The following is a 14,071-nucleotide window of genomic DNA, read 5'->3' on the forward strand; positions in this document are numbered from 1 at the left end:
ATTTCTTATTTCGCGAGAAATACTATAGTTTCTCGAGAAACTTAAGTCTAGGAAAAATATTGTAAATCTGATTTATTTTTGTAAATGAATGTATTACTAGTTAATCGCGAACTTATATACGCATCCACAATTTATAATACATCTTATTAATAACAGGTTCTAAAACCTGTATGAATTCCAATAGAAAATCACAGTACAGAAGATTCGATATTATTAACTGCTAAAGGTGCTCTTAAATTCTTATTTAAAAATTTAGAAAAATTGTACACTGAATTAAGTACCTAGTGAGTTTCTTGTGGCTATTAAAGAAGGAATATAGAAAAGAGATGATAAGACTATTGTATCCCGTATAAAATTTTTGCACGATCCAGAATTTCTTGTAAAATGGTCAAAGGACGCATTTTTTTAATTTAACAGCCTTATATATATAAAACGTCAAAATATAACAGTAACAGATTTTGCCACAAAAAAAAGAATTAGATTCGCTGACGCTACATTAGACGCATTGTGCTATTTAAAAATAAATTTTAAAACCAAAAACTAATGTTTCGCTTTGTACAAATTTTGTATTAAATAAATAAATTTACCAATTATATTTAATATCCATTTTTTCATTTACACAAGTTTTGTATAAATTAGACAGGAATAATCATTTAGTTAAAGTTTTCTTGCGTTTCTGATAAATATTATCAACATTATTCCAGAAATATAATTTTTGCAATATTTTTCTCAATTTCTCGAGAATCCTCAAGAAATATGATCTCATTTCTGATTTCTCGAGAAGCAAAAAATATAGAGTAATCAGGAACACTAACTGTACCTAATTCCTAGGAAGTTTACTCGCTAGTTTCGCAACACTGTGGTATAAAGGGCCATTAAGATTCTTAGAATATCAAAGTGTCCCACCTCGAGTTGCCTGGGCTCTCTCACCCCTTGCCAAACAACCCCCACTTAAGAATCTGAAAAATGGGGGAAACGGTCTCCCGACCCCCGCGATCCTTGCAATTTGCCAGTGACACGCGGCTTCCTCCTTCCATTTCCCCCGACAAAAGCGCACAGGCGACACTCGCCTAGGCAGCGGTCGCCGCTGCGAAAAAGGGAGCACTCCGGCGCGATACGCGACGTTTCGCGCCCGCCGATAAGCCTCGCAGCTCTCGCGATACGGCGGAGTGCCGGGCAGGGCGGTGGAAAAGAAGCAACGAAAGGAAAGTGATAGCTGTCTCCTCTATTCGGGCCCCGGCAGTGTGCGGTTTGCGGAGCAAGTGCACGCGTTTCACCTGCCGCCTTGCAGTCGCGTGCCCCGCGCAAAAACGTCGCTGCCAGTGCGCGCGTCTCAGCGTGATTCGCGAGCATCCAGGCGAGACGCGTCCACTTCGCGCTCGGGTAAAAAAAAAAAAAAAAAAAAAAAAAACAGATCAAGGGAGACGCGTCCTCGGGTGCAGTTGCGTGCTTCGTTGGCGGACATTCGCGCTTGTGAACTGGATTTGTAAGAAGATTGTTTTGGAGGCCTGGGACATATCTTTGCGGATTGGCACAGTGGTGTGGAAGTTGGAAGTTCCAGTGGTAACGCAACGTCGCGTTAAGTGGAATCGGCATCTCTCCCTGAAGCACCGAGGCAAGAGACATTGTTTCTCGAATTGCTGATTAATCATAGGATCGCTGTCGTGGTCCACCGAACGTCCCCCAGTGGCGCGTGGCCTTCCCTCGGGGTTAATCAATGAAAAGCAGCGATTAGAAAGGGACCAAGAAGAATGCGCACCGGCCGGGCGACATGCCGTTGACCAGCGAAGGGGCATGCATCGACAAGGACTGCGGCTGCATGCTCTGCCGTGAGCTGAAGGACTGCAAGATGGCGACGAAGCTGGATGGCCCTCAGGTGCGTCGCGAGGGCGTGAACTTCATCCTGCGCCGGGGTTTGCCTTTTACGAGCAGAGCGCCGTCGAAGGAGTGGATGGAAGCCGAGGATCCAGGGGATGCTGGGTACGATAACAGCGTCACGCTGGAGAGCAAGGATCGCGACGGGAAAGTGGAGAGGGTGACGAAAATCAAGGGGGATGTGGCCCACAAGACGGTGATCTACTTTGGGGACTCGAACCAGAGGCAGAGTAAGGTCTGCCCGAAGGAGGCTCCCTCGCAGCCGCTGGCTAAGGAAGACTCTAGGACGAAGGGCGAGGAGGACGAGGGGAAGAGGCTGGAGAGGGCCGAGAGGCAACGGTCGACGGTGAGCCTGATGGAGAACGAGGAGGCGAAGGTGACGCACGAAATCGTGGTGAACGTCAGTCCCAGCAGGGAGGACGTGCTGAGGATCGAGGAGGACGAGAGCCAGGTCGAGGATTATTGGTCCTTGCCGGGGGACAGCACCGGGTTCAAGGCAGACTGGAGCTTCGTCCAGCAATGGCGCCTGAGGGGGTAAATCACGCTCGCGTTGTTCACCGTGTCGATGAGAAATGACCGTTGGCTTGGGCACCGTGGATACCTCCACTGGTACCTCCCCGTGGTAGATTACGGTAGAGAGTAGAAGCCTATCTTCCTGTGATAATGGCAGTTTTCTTGGGGTAATTATGGGAGAGATGCCGCTTTGGCTGTTATTCTTTTTTTAAATGAGAACGTAAAATTAGGAAGCTTGAATGGATAATTAAAAGCGTTTCGAAATACGACGTCACTCACGGCAGTGCGGCGTCTCTCCCCCAAAAGGGTGTTTAGAGTTTGAATTTTTTAAGGATGATGAATATTAAAATTTTGATTTGTTTCGATACAAGTAGTAGCACAAAATGTCCAACTAATTGTGTAAATCTATCCTCGGAAAACGTTTCCATTGAGAAATTTAGACACGGTGACAATTTTGCGTAAAGTGCGACGTATCTCCCTTAATTACCCTACTTCGTAAGGTGAATGTCCCAATTTCTGCTCATGTCCCCATTTCTGATCATTTCGAATCTTTCTTATTATTATATGCGTTACGTTTGCACTATAGTTGCAAGAAAATAATTCTAAATTATTTAAACATTTACGCGAGTGTTGCACGATTATATATTTAATTACAAATTACTAATAGTTCAACATCTTCAAATATCTTTCTTAAATAGTTTTCGACTGGTTGATTTATTATTAAAGAATTAATCAATTACTCCGCAAATTTCGATCACAAACAAATTTTTTACACCTTCTTTATGACGAGTTGCCTCTTAAATCAGCAGAAATTGGGACATTCGCCTTATAACGCTTCCACTGTCATCGAGTTAAATTTTATACACCTACCACGATTCTACTTTGATCGCCCAAAAATTAAGCTATTCCTAAAGATGTCTTCTCAGGAAATACAACGGATAATGAAATAAATCTTTTTGGTATTTATTAAGCTACGTTCATGTTATACGCAAAAAAAAGAATTTTTGCATAATACATATAAGAGTAGCGGAAAAAAATCGAAAAAGATTTATTTCTTTATACGTTGTATTTATACAGGAAAAAATTTTAAAATAGTTAAATTTTTTATCGATCAAAGTAGAATGGTCCCTTAAGAAAACAGGTGGAAAAGTAGAATATGCGCCTGCACTTCAGCGTTCCTACCACAATCTCTAACGAGAGACCTCGATGCTGTTAAATTACCTTGAAGTACCATTTTGAAACGAAGAGATCAACTCCCTCGATCCATCATCACCCCCAAGATCATCTTCCACCGTAAAAGCGTTCAGCACCGGAGTTCTGGAACGCGATACCTTACTTTGTCCCCTCTGAACTTTATTTCCCCTCGGCGAGGCCGTTTCGTTTCCCGAAAGAATTCGAAGCTCGCGGACGTGCCATGCCACCGAATCCCTCGCTAGTCTGGAACCGGGAGGGCGGATAAGGGGGGGATCAAGATCCACGGAACACACGTGGATCACGATCGCCTCCCTGGCCGATCCACTTATCGATCACGTGAATCTCATTACTTTCGTACACCTACCGTTGTTAATTTGCACGGTGCTCGCATGCAATCCCTCTGTTACGTAACGCGGGGCACGGGGTTCGCAAAATTAAAGGAAACGCGAGAAAGCAGCGCTGGCCCGGCGATTTTTCACGGAGATACCGCACGAACCGCACTCCTGGCCCCGTGGAAAGTCGCTTAATCGATGAGACAGATCTATTGGGTGGATCAGCTCCTTTATTGGCGGGATCGTGGAGATAGGCTTACTTTGCAGAAATTTGCTGGAGCGGGTCGCTAATCTTAGAGTAATACATGGCGCCCTTTTTTTTAAATATTCAGTGATGGACAGGTTTCTAAATTGATATTGTAGAATGTAAGTCAAATTAGATTACGGATACAGGGAAAAAGTTAAAACTATATGAAAGTATGATTAATTATGTTTAATGGGTAATAATTACAGATGTCCAGCTTTATAGTTTAATAATAATATTAAAAATGCAGAACTCTTAAGAAGTGGCATTTTACCCAAGCTGGTGGTATGTATATTAATTTATATGTTAGTGAGTTTAGCTTTGTGGGTCTTAAAGGTAAAGGTAGGAATTCATCTATTAGTATGGAGATTAGTGAATAGTATAAGCTATAGTATTGTAAATGGTACTTACATTCGGTGGAAAAGAAGGTTCCAAGCGAAGGTTGTGAGGAGCAGTAATCAGATGTCTAAATTAATAGGATTTAATATGGTCTGTATATTATTAGAATAACCTTCGTGGGATGGTAGAACTGAACTTGGTAGATGTTTCCAAGCGACATAGAATCTCGGAGACTCTTAAATAATACAGTGTACAGATTTCTAAACAGCGCAGGGTGTACGGAATTCCAAATGATACACGCGGTAGAAATCGAGTTTCTAAGTGAAGGTCTGAATAATAGAAACCGGGTCTCTGAATGAATATCTAAATAATAAAGATAAAATTCTTGGCGATCTGACTATCCGATGGAAACAGTGTTTTCAATGTTTTCGCATAAAACAGCAGAGAATTTCCCAAGAACAAAGTACATACTTTCGTTGGTATAGCAGACTGAAACTGAGTTAAATGTACAGGGTGTATGAAAAAGCGATGGATACTGCTTTCAGGGGTGAATCCCCATCTCTGGATCGGTGGACATTTCTAAAAAGCACTTGCCGCAAAATTGTTTGTAACATTGTAAATTAATGTTAAAGTTTTTGTTTTTACATCAACGTACTCTGCTCCATAAAAAGAATTTGAGTTGACAAAAATTAAAGTGTGAGGACTTTGACACTTTATTTATTGTGTAAATAAATTTTAACAATTTTTTGCGTCGAAGCGGTGCGTTTGTGGCACACGGTTCCTTTTGGATTTTTCGTCTTCTTATTAAGCAGAGTACGTTGATGTAAAGAAACGTTGACATTAATTTACAATGTTATAAACGATTTTGCGGCAAGTTTTTTTTATAAATGTCCACCGATCGAGAGATGGAGATTCGCCCCTGAAAGCGATGTCCATCACTTTTTCTACACCCTGTACAGTTCGCAATGATTTAGTTAAGTAGTTCACGGGTAGACAAGAACTTTCCTTCGCACCAGTTTTCATAGACGTGAGTTTTAATAAAAAAGAATTCTCCTTGAGAAGAATCTGCCGCAGTATCGCGACGCAGCATCTGCGCAATGAATCATCAGATTTTTTTCATACAAATCGCCCGGTACCCGGCATTTATCTCTTCGCATCTCCGACGAAGGGATAAAAATTTTTTCCTCGCACGGAGGGAACATTCATAACTTTCCTCGATCCCGTCGGTTCTAACGGAATACGCTCCGGCAAGGCTTGGGAACTGATTCTTATTATGTGCTCGCTTTCTCGGGCGACCGCGGTCAAAAGAGAAGAATCGAAAGCGAGTCGGTGGAATTATTTGGTGGGCAATTAACGAGAAACCTACCCAGCAGGCTATCGAGTATCGTTTAGTCGACATTTTCGGTGGAGGAGCTCGTGTAGCCTCTATTCGAGCAACGTCTGCTCCAATGACCACCCAAGACACTCCATCCGCGACACAGAGGAATACTTGGGTATTAAATAAGCGATGCACACACTCAGTGGAGTATAATTATAGTGTGAGATGAAAACGAGGACGAGGCAAAATAATGGAGCCAGAAAATGGGAGAAAGAAATATCGATTAAAAATTGTTATTTTTATTTTTATTTTTGCTACTATGTTTCCTCGGTACCTATATTTTTTTTCTTTGTTTTCCCCTTTTCCGTAATACTACATGTAGATTAATTATTATAGACTGCCTCGTACTTACTTATCTATATGCTTTGTTGTAACTAAAAGGTACTTCCCGTTGAATAAAGAAATAAAGAAATAAAGAAATAAAGAAATAAAGAAATAAAGAAATAAAGAAATAAAGAAATAAAGAAATAAAGAAATAAAGAAATAAAGAAATAAAGAAATAAAGAAATAAAGAAATAAAGAAATAAAGAAATAAAGAAATAAAGAAATAAAGAAATAAAGAAATAAAGAAATAAAGAAATAAAGAAATAAAGAAATAAAGAAATAAAGAAATAAAGAAATAAAGAAATAAAGAAATAAAGAAATAAAGAAATAAAGAAATAAAGAAATAAAGAAATAAAGAAATAAAGAAATAAAGAAATAGAGAAATAGAGAAATAGAGAAATAGAGAAATAGAGAAATAGAGAAATAGAGAAATAGAGAAATAGAGAAATAGAGAAATAGAGAAATAGAGAAATAGAGAAATAGAGAAATAGAGAAATAGAGAAATAGAGAAATAGAGAAATAGAGAAATAGAGAAATAGAGAAATAGAGAAATAGAGAAATAGAGAAATAGAGAAATAGAGAAATAGAGAAATAGAGAAATAGAGAAATAGAGAAATAGAGAAGAGGAGTAGAGGAGTAGAGGAGTAGAGAAATAGAGAAGAGGAGAAGAGGAGAAGAGGAGTAGAGGAGTAGAGGAATAGAGGAGTAGAGGAGTAGAGAAATAAAGGAGTAGAGGAGTAGAGAAATAAATAAAAAGAGTAAGAATTCCGTATAAGAATATTGAACAATCTTCTATTTTTAGAACAGAATCCTCCATTCTATTTCCACCTCTGATACCCTCTTCACTACATAGACATATTTCTTTGTATGTATAAATGAAATTGGAGTATTAGAAAATAATTTGCTCTCGTAGACCTGGTGGTGGCAGCGGACGGGATCTCTATTGTCCCCCGTACTCGAAGGACTTCACGGAGAGTTCGCCGAAGAACGGTGTCCACAATATGGTTCACATGGTAGCGGAAAGGGACACGGACAGCGTGGCTCCAACGCCAACGCCTCAGCATCCCCATCATTCTCAGCACCATCATCTCAGTCTGCACGAAATCCGCGCGCTTCAGGTACCCCCTCGCTCCTTTCAATTCCACACCGAAAAGAGCACCGCAGTGCGCAATTAAATATATTGACAAACTTTTACAGAGGCGGCCGGAATGCACCGGTAACAGCTCGTCGGATGAGAATCGATCGTCCGGGCACGCGAGCATGTCGGACACAGGTGGGCACACGAGCAGCAGTTCACCGCCGCACCGTCACCACAGGGCGCACAGCCCCCAGCAGTTAAACTCTGTGCCCGAGGACGACCGTCTGTCCGCCTCTGTCACCCAGAGAAACGGCAGGAGTAGATCTGGACAGAACCGGAACAGGCACAGAGCCACGCCTGCTAAGGTGCCAGAAACTCACCCTCAAGTCTCAATCAGATCTTTCAGATTAGTACTTGCCTTTGAAAGTCGCTCGAATTCCAGTTAATTGAAACTACATTGCGAATGTGAACCTATTATTTACTTCACTTGAAGTATCCTTTCACGTTTCTTTCAAGTTTCAAATAAAGTAGAGATTCTTTCAACTTCACTTGCCTTGAAATACAACTTAACTAATGTGAACGAGGCTTTACGCTCCCTTCAACTCACCGTTCACCATAAGGTCTTCCACCTTCTTGGTGCAGTAATAGATAAAGCTGACAAACCTCCAACACTACTACTTTCAGTTGAAACCAAACTTTCCCAGCTGATTGAACGGCTAAGTGGAAAATAGGCACGTGCCATTTATTTTAAATTTTCTGCAATGTAGTGTGATTCCACCACCTCCTAATATAATAGCAAAAGGTAGCATGTGCCTGTTCTCCAAAGGGCTCCTCAATCATAGACACAACAAAGCGAAACTTTGGATCCTAGTGATATGTTTAGAGCAGTGATGAGCAAACTTCGGCCCGTAGTGGGCCAAAAGTGGGATGCACCTAATGCTCTACGTGGGCCGCAATATTAAATACTTAAATATATTAATCGAAGAATTTTAATTTGTGGGATAAATTTGTCATTTCTGACATAGATTTACTCAAAACTCATCACTGGTTTAGAGTATTCAATGTTATCGTGCTGTGCCAATGGTCGATGCAATAACCCCGTCATAGTTGCAGGTACCATGGTCGGGTTCCGGCCTGGAAGACATAAAGCTGGCGATCCAGCAGCTCACGATGCGTTCCCACAAGTCTTCCTCCACTTACTCCTCCTTGAGTGGCTCCGAGAGCTCGGAGCCAGCCGTAAGGAGGCTGATGCGACACTCCAGCCTGGAGACGATCAACACGAACGTCACCAGCGCCGACGAGTTCGTCTGGGTGGACTCCCACAACAGACTGGTGGAGCTGCAGCAGCTACCATGGACGCATCACGACGTGCTTCGCGTGCTGCAGAACGGTCGCACCAGAGAGCACATGGACCAGGTCTCTATGGAGACGATACCACGTCTCTCTTATCTGCTGCAACGCGCGTTGGTCAGAATCGGCCGCGAGACCATGAGGCTGGCTAAGCCTGTCGGCCTCTGCAGCAAGCACGAGGTCTACAGCGCGTTCAAGATTGTACTGTGCCCAGCCTTAGCCGACTCTTGCACCAAGGTACGTGGAGTAAATTAAGAAGCAATTGGCTGTGCTGATATCTGATCTGTGCGCCTTTAAATTATACATGTCTCGCGTGTAAAGGAGTTTGCTTAGAAGGTAAGAATGTGCTTAATGCAATGGCGCACCCAGAGGAGGGGCACACCCCGAAAGAAGGGGCTTTGTGAAAAGAAAAGAAAACTGGCTTTTATTCTTTGAGTAAATTTTTATAATCTCCTAATTTAAAAATATTTTTATCCCTTCGACTCGGCTCCCTTCGAGATTAAATCCTGAGTGCGCCACTGGAACCCTCCATGTGTTATCTGTATTTGATTCTACCAGTTGTGGTTTAATTTATAGATTAGTAATTACTCTGTGTATAAAATCACTGTGAATGTCCATCAATTTTTTCTACTTTCATAGGCTTGCTTGCGAGCAGCTACAATGTTTGCTGTATCAGGTGATCAACTGAAGCAATCGAAGGCCTCTCGATCAGGGCTGCAGCTGCCAGTCGGCCGGTTCCTTCGTTGGATGTCCGACGTACGGCTAGGAAGAATGATACACGAATACGCGGCCATATATCTGACGGCGGGAATCGAGAACCTCTTGGAGGAAATACTGTTGCAATGCATACCGACCGACCCGCACACAACCTTAACAGCAACGATGCTGGAGCATGCCATAGCAAATAGCGGAGATTTATGGGGTCTCCTTCAGCCATACGCGCACCTTAATGCAGGTCGAACAGCATCAGGTAGGGTTACCCTGTGTCAGATATTGAAGACAGGATTGCTTTGAGGCTCTGAGCCTTACTGTGCTTAATTTTCATTAATAAAGCAGACATCCATTTGACTGACAGTGCCTCTAACAAGGAAGACCCCTAACCCGGAAATTCAAAAAATTATGAAACTTTAGGGCTATGCAGAGGATACATAAATATGTATTATCGCAATTTTGTTTGCTACCCAAATTCACTCTCAGGTATTATAACTCGCGAGCTGTAAGAACTATAAGTTTCCAAATGATAGAAAAAGGTTTCAGACAAAAGCTACTTCTTTTAATTAGGACTATCATGTGTCATACCTCGCGTAGCACTTTTACTAAATGATAGTCCTAATTAAAAGAAGTAACTTTCGTCTGAAAACTTTTTTCCTATCTCTTTCAGTTTGCGAATTATAACACAAAATAGGGAAATAGCCGTATTTTCAGGAGTCAATTTCATCCGCTTAGAGTGCATTTAGTCAGCAAAAAAAATTGCGTAAGACATACCTGTATACCCTCTACTTATCCCCAAAATTTCATAATTTTTTGAATTTCCGGGTTGAAAGTCGAGCCCTAATAGAAAATATTCGAATGATGTGTATAATAATATTCACAGGTGCTCTAGCAATGCCACGTTGGGCCAGTGTGAGCTCCCTAAATTCATCTTCATCGTCCCGTAGTGGAAGAGACGCAGCTGGCTCTGCGTTAGAACCGTCGCTGTTAACTACCTGCGTGGGGTCCATGTCTGAACTGATAGATCTGATCTCGAAAGTAGCCCAGGCGGGACGTTACCCCATACCTCTAACCACCAAGGCACTAAACGCCTTGTTTTACTACATGAGGTGTTCTCAGGTGCGACCATTTGATCGTTGCCCTTTACAACTACCTGTTTCCACACTTTTCTGCGGCATAATCTAAGAAACCAACGTTCTTATAGCTAGAGCACGGTGAGCGAGGCCCGGGGATACAAGAGCTGGCGTACGAGCGAGCGTACGTTGTTCTTCCTCCACTGGTCGAGTGGTTACGCGTCGCGACCGCTCATGCAGAACACAGGCACGGTCTCGTTGTGGATCAGGACGACATTAATCAGGCTGCCAGGCTGTTATTACCCGGCGTGGACTGCCCTGTTAGACCGATATGGTAAACCGCAGCGATATTACTCTATCGTCCCAGTTATTCTATACGAAGCATTCTCTAGCGAAAGCACTTCTTCCGCAGCTTCGAGGACGTCGCCATGTGTTCCAAGCGCATCGACGATTCCGAATACGTGCGCCTCCTCACCATGGACATGGCGTTCAAAATGCTGACCAGCGGGCGCACAGATCTGATCGCTCACGCGATGCCACTTTTACCATCTACCAAAGTCAACACGGTGAATGATAATGGCTTCACCGCGTTGATGATAGCGTGCATCAATGGGGACGAAACAGCTGTGCTGGCTTTACTAGACGCTGGCGCGGATCTGAATGTCGAGAGTCCGCCTCCGTCGACCGGCCAGTCGGGGAACACACCCTCCAAGGGCGCCGTAGCATCAGGTGCATCGAATGCTAGGAGTCCGGTCACTTCATCGGCAGTGATGTCCCCAGGAAAGAGCATGCAATCGCCGAATTCGTCTTCCGGCTCGCCAAGCAGCTCGAGCAGTGTTACCAGCAATATCTGCTGCAGCCAGGCTGGGTTCAATGCTGAGACTCAGCACTGGACCGCTTTGACTTATACGGCGTTATTGGGTCACTGTAACATTGCCAGAGTATTGCTGGAAAGAGGCGCGGCAGTGGAGGGCGGTGCTAAGCTCAGCGAAGACAAATGTACAGTTACGCCTCTGCAGGCAGCCACAGCGTCTGGGAATAACGAGATGGTGGCCTTGCTCTTGGCTCATGGTGCTCAGCCGTTCTTGTCGACCTTAATAAAAGACTCGTTTTCGTACTCTGGCTCTGCTCAACGTGGCTGTTACAGGCAAGTGAAAATCTAATAATTAAGAATTAAACGAGTATGTATCGAAGAGTTGCTTTGTCTGACGACTGCTATATTTTACACGCAGCGCAATATCAGTGGCAACAGCGCATGGCCAAAGGAGCTGTCTTCACCAGCTACTGTCTCATCCACTGAACTTCTCCGCGAAGCGAGGTGAGAAGGAGGTACTATCCTTGGAGGAGATTCTTGCAGAAGGTAGCGCAGGTACTAGTCCCCAGCAGCAAACCGTAGATGGAAGAGGGAACCGACGAGAGGGTAAGGAACCAGTGTTCAACAAGGTGCAGACGAAGGCTCTGCAAGAAGCAATGTACCACAGTGCCGAGAGTAACCATTTAGGTAGTATCGACAGATGTTTCCAAGGTTTCGGAGAGCCTGAGACGTTCTATGCTCTAAATTCTGTGCGCATTTAAACTTCCTTCCTAGATATCACAATGGAACTCCGGGGATTGAAAGTTGGCTGGACGTTGCATTGCTGGATGCACAGTCTCGCGACGGCCCATGAAATGCGACTGGACTCAGTGATAGACCAATTGCTTCAAGACTTCCTCCAAGTGTGCCCGGATGATTATTCGACGCAATTCGTGCAAGAATGCCTGCCATTGTTGTTCAATATCTTCAGGTACAGCAAGGTGGGTCATACTCCAAATCAGTGAGCGATAAATTTGTCAAGTAAACAGTCAAAGACACTTCTCATCCACTGTTATGTTGTTTCGCGGACAGAAGGAAGGCACGACGCTTCTTCTCGCTGATATTTTCTGCACGTGCTTCGGGTGGGAGCCGATAAAACCCATCAGAGACACTACGCTCTCCAGTGGGTCGAGGATCGATCCGAAATTTGTAAATAATCCGGAGCTGAGCGACGTGCAATTCAGAGTAGAAGGCAGAGTCTTCTACGGCCATAAAATCGTGTTGGTCACGTCGTCGCCAAGATTTAGGAATATGTTAAGCTCGAAACTCTGCGAGGGTAATCCTCCTATTGTACAAATCAACGATATTCGATACCACATCTTTCAGGTATCAAGCTTTACCGCCCGCTTCGATGCAAGTATTCTTTGGACGAAATTGAAGACTAAGTTACTTTCCAGATGGTTATGGAGTTTTTGTACCACGGTGGATGCGCCACGTTAGAAGTGAATCAAAGCGATGTCTTGGAGCTCATGGCCGCTGCAAACTTTTTCCAGCTGGATGGCTTGCTTAGGTATTGCGAGGCCCAGTGCTCTTCGATGGTTGATCTCGATAACATCGTTTCTATGTACATTCACGCAAAGGTACACGGTCGAACTTAAATGTCATTTAAATTGAAACAAGAAGCAGAGATGGGCAAAAAATTTGTTTAAATAAAAATTTCCCTTCATTCGTCAAATAATCTAACGTTAAAGTAACTTTCATTTGATCCGTTATTTAAATAATTTTTTTATTTAGTTAATGCCCAACTCTGACAAGAAGTCTCGACTCCTCAATAAGTTTATTGCACCGAATGAAATCTGAAACTTTTCCATGATTCTCAGGTTTACAATGCAACGCAGCTTTTAGAGTACTGCCAAGGGTTTCTGCTGCAGAACATGGTAGCGCTGCTGACTTATGACGATTCGGTGAAACGTCTGCTGTTTGCAAAGAAACTGCCCAATCACGATGTTCTCGCGGGCCTTCTTCTCACCTTACAGGCAAGAATAAAAGCCAGGAGATCTCAGCAGCAAAGTAAGATAAAGACTTAGAGATATAACACATGTACGCGATATAGCGGTACCGTCAATTATATTTGCTTTCATCCAATGTAATTATCAATATATTTGCATACGTTTAAATGACGTCATTTAGGAAGAAGAAGCATACGTAAATGGATTAAGACTGAACGTTTAATGATGTATATTTAACTCGTTAGCAGACAATTAAATATAAATTTCCCTCGAGTTCGCGACAGGCTATTTAATCACGTACGATTACTTTAATTATCCATTGCATTGATAGACGTTCGAAGAAATAAGCTTCCACGCACACGAAATACGTAACTCTTTGCTCTTGTTGTATAGTACTCTTTTTTTTTTAATATCTTTTTCGTAAGCCATAAAGTATAGTACATATATAAATGTATATTACACAGTGTTCAAAACTATACAAGTTCATTATATCGTTGCTGTAAATGAATCCCGTGAATACATAATAATTAAGAAATTGAATTTCCTAAACGTAAATGTTCTCGCCGGAAGCGTTTAAATAATAGTGTAAATACAAAATTGATATTATCATAAAATATGCAGCAAGACATACATTATTGCGGATCGAGCTTCTTGCAATGACTAAACTATTAATATATACATAACAAAGTGAACAAACAATTTTGTATATAACAGACCGAGCAATTTATACGCAGTGCAAAGAAGACAATTATAAAATATTAAAAATGTTCTCTTGTATGAATAATGCAAACGCAAGTGTGTACACCACGATTCCAATAAATTATAAATATTGTGATACCGAAGACTAAATGATAACTG

General features: G+C 42.6%; 1 protein-coding gene across 6 annotated transcripts in view; it reads left to right on the forward strand.

Moving 5' to 3' along the window:
* Positions 1-13,810, forward strand: part of LOC143367519 (ankyrin repeat and BTB/POZ domain-containing protein 2) — a 34,267-nt gene extending 20,457 nt beyond the window's left edge. For 2 of the 6 annotated variants that reach the window (XM_076809447.1, XM_076809448.1), the window contains 13 exons: positions 7,113-7,317; positions 7,397-7,642; positions 8,385-8,864; positions 9,267-9,597; positions 10,222-10,457; positions 10,543-10,745; positions 10,824-11,558; positions 11,644-11,912; positions 12,000-12,205; positions 12,297-12,590; positions 12,662-12,844; positions 13,085-13,274; positions 13,395-13,810. In XM_076809447.1, coding sequence (XP_076665562.1) covers positions 7,113-7,317; positions 7,397-7,642; positions 8,385-8,864; positions 9,267-9,597; positions 10,222-10,457; positions 10,543-10,745; positions 10,824-11,558; positions 11,644-11,912; positions 12,000-12,205; positions 12,297-12,590; positions 12,662-12,844; positions 13,085-13,274; positions 13,395-13,450 — 3,634 coding nt within the window. In that variant the 3' untranslated portion in view covers positions 13,451-13,810. Of the gene's footprint in view, positions 1-1,092; positions 2,410-7,112; positions 7,318-7,396; positions 7,643-8,384; positions 8,865-9,266; positions 9,598-10,221; positions 10,458-10,542; positions 10,746-10,823; positions 11,559-11,643; positions 11,913-11,999; positions 12,206-12,296; positions 12,591-12,661; positions 12,845-13,084 lie in introns of those variants that run through there. The other 4 variants (XM_076809444.1, XM_076809445.1, XM_076809442.1 and 1 more) reach the window with 4 other exon arrangements.
* The last annotated feature ends 261 nt before the right edge of the window (positions 13,811-14,071 follow it).

Source organism: Andrena cerasifolii, chromosome 3, assembly GCF_050908995.1.
Source record: "Andrena cerasifolii isolate SP2316 chromosome 3, iyAndCera1_principal, whole genome shotgun sequence".
In the NCBI taxonomy this organism is placed as follows: domain Eukaryota; kingdom Metazoa; phylum Arthropoda; class Insecta; order Hymenoptera; family Andrenidae; genus Andrena; species Andrena cerasifolii.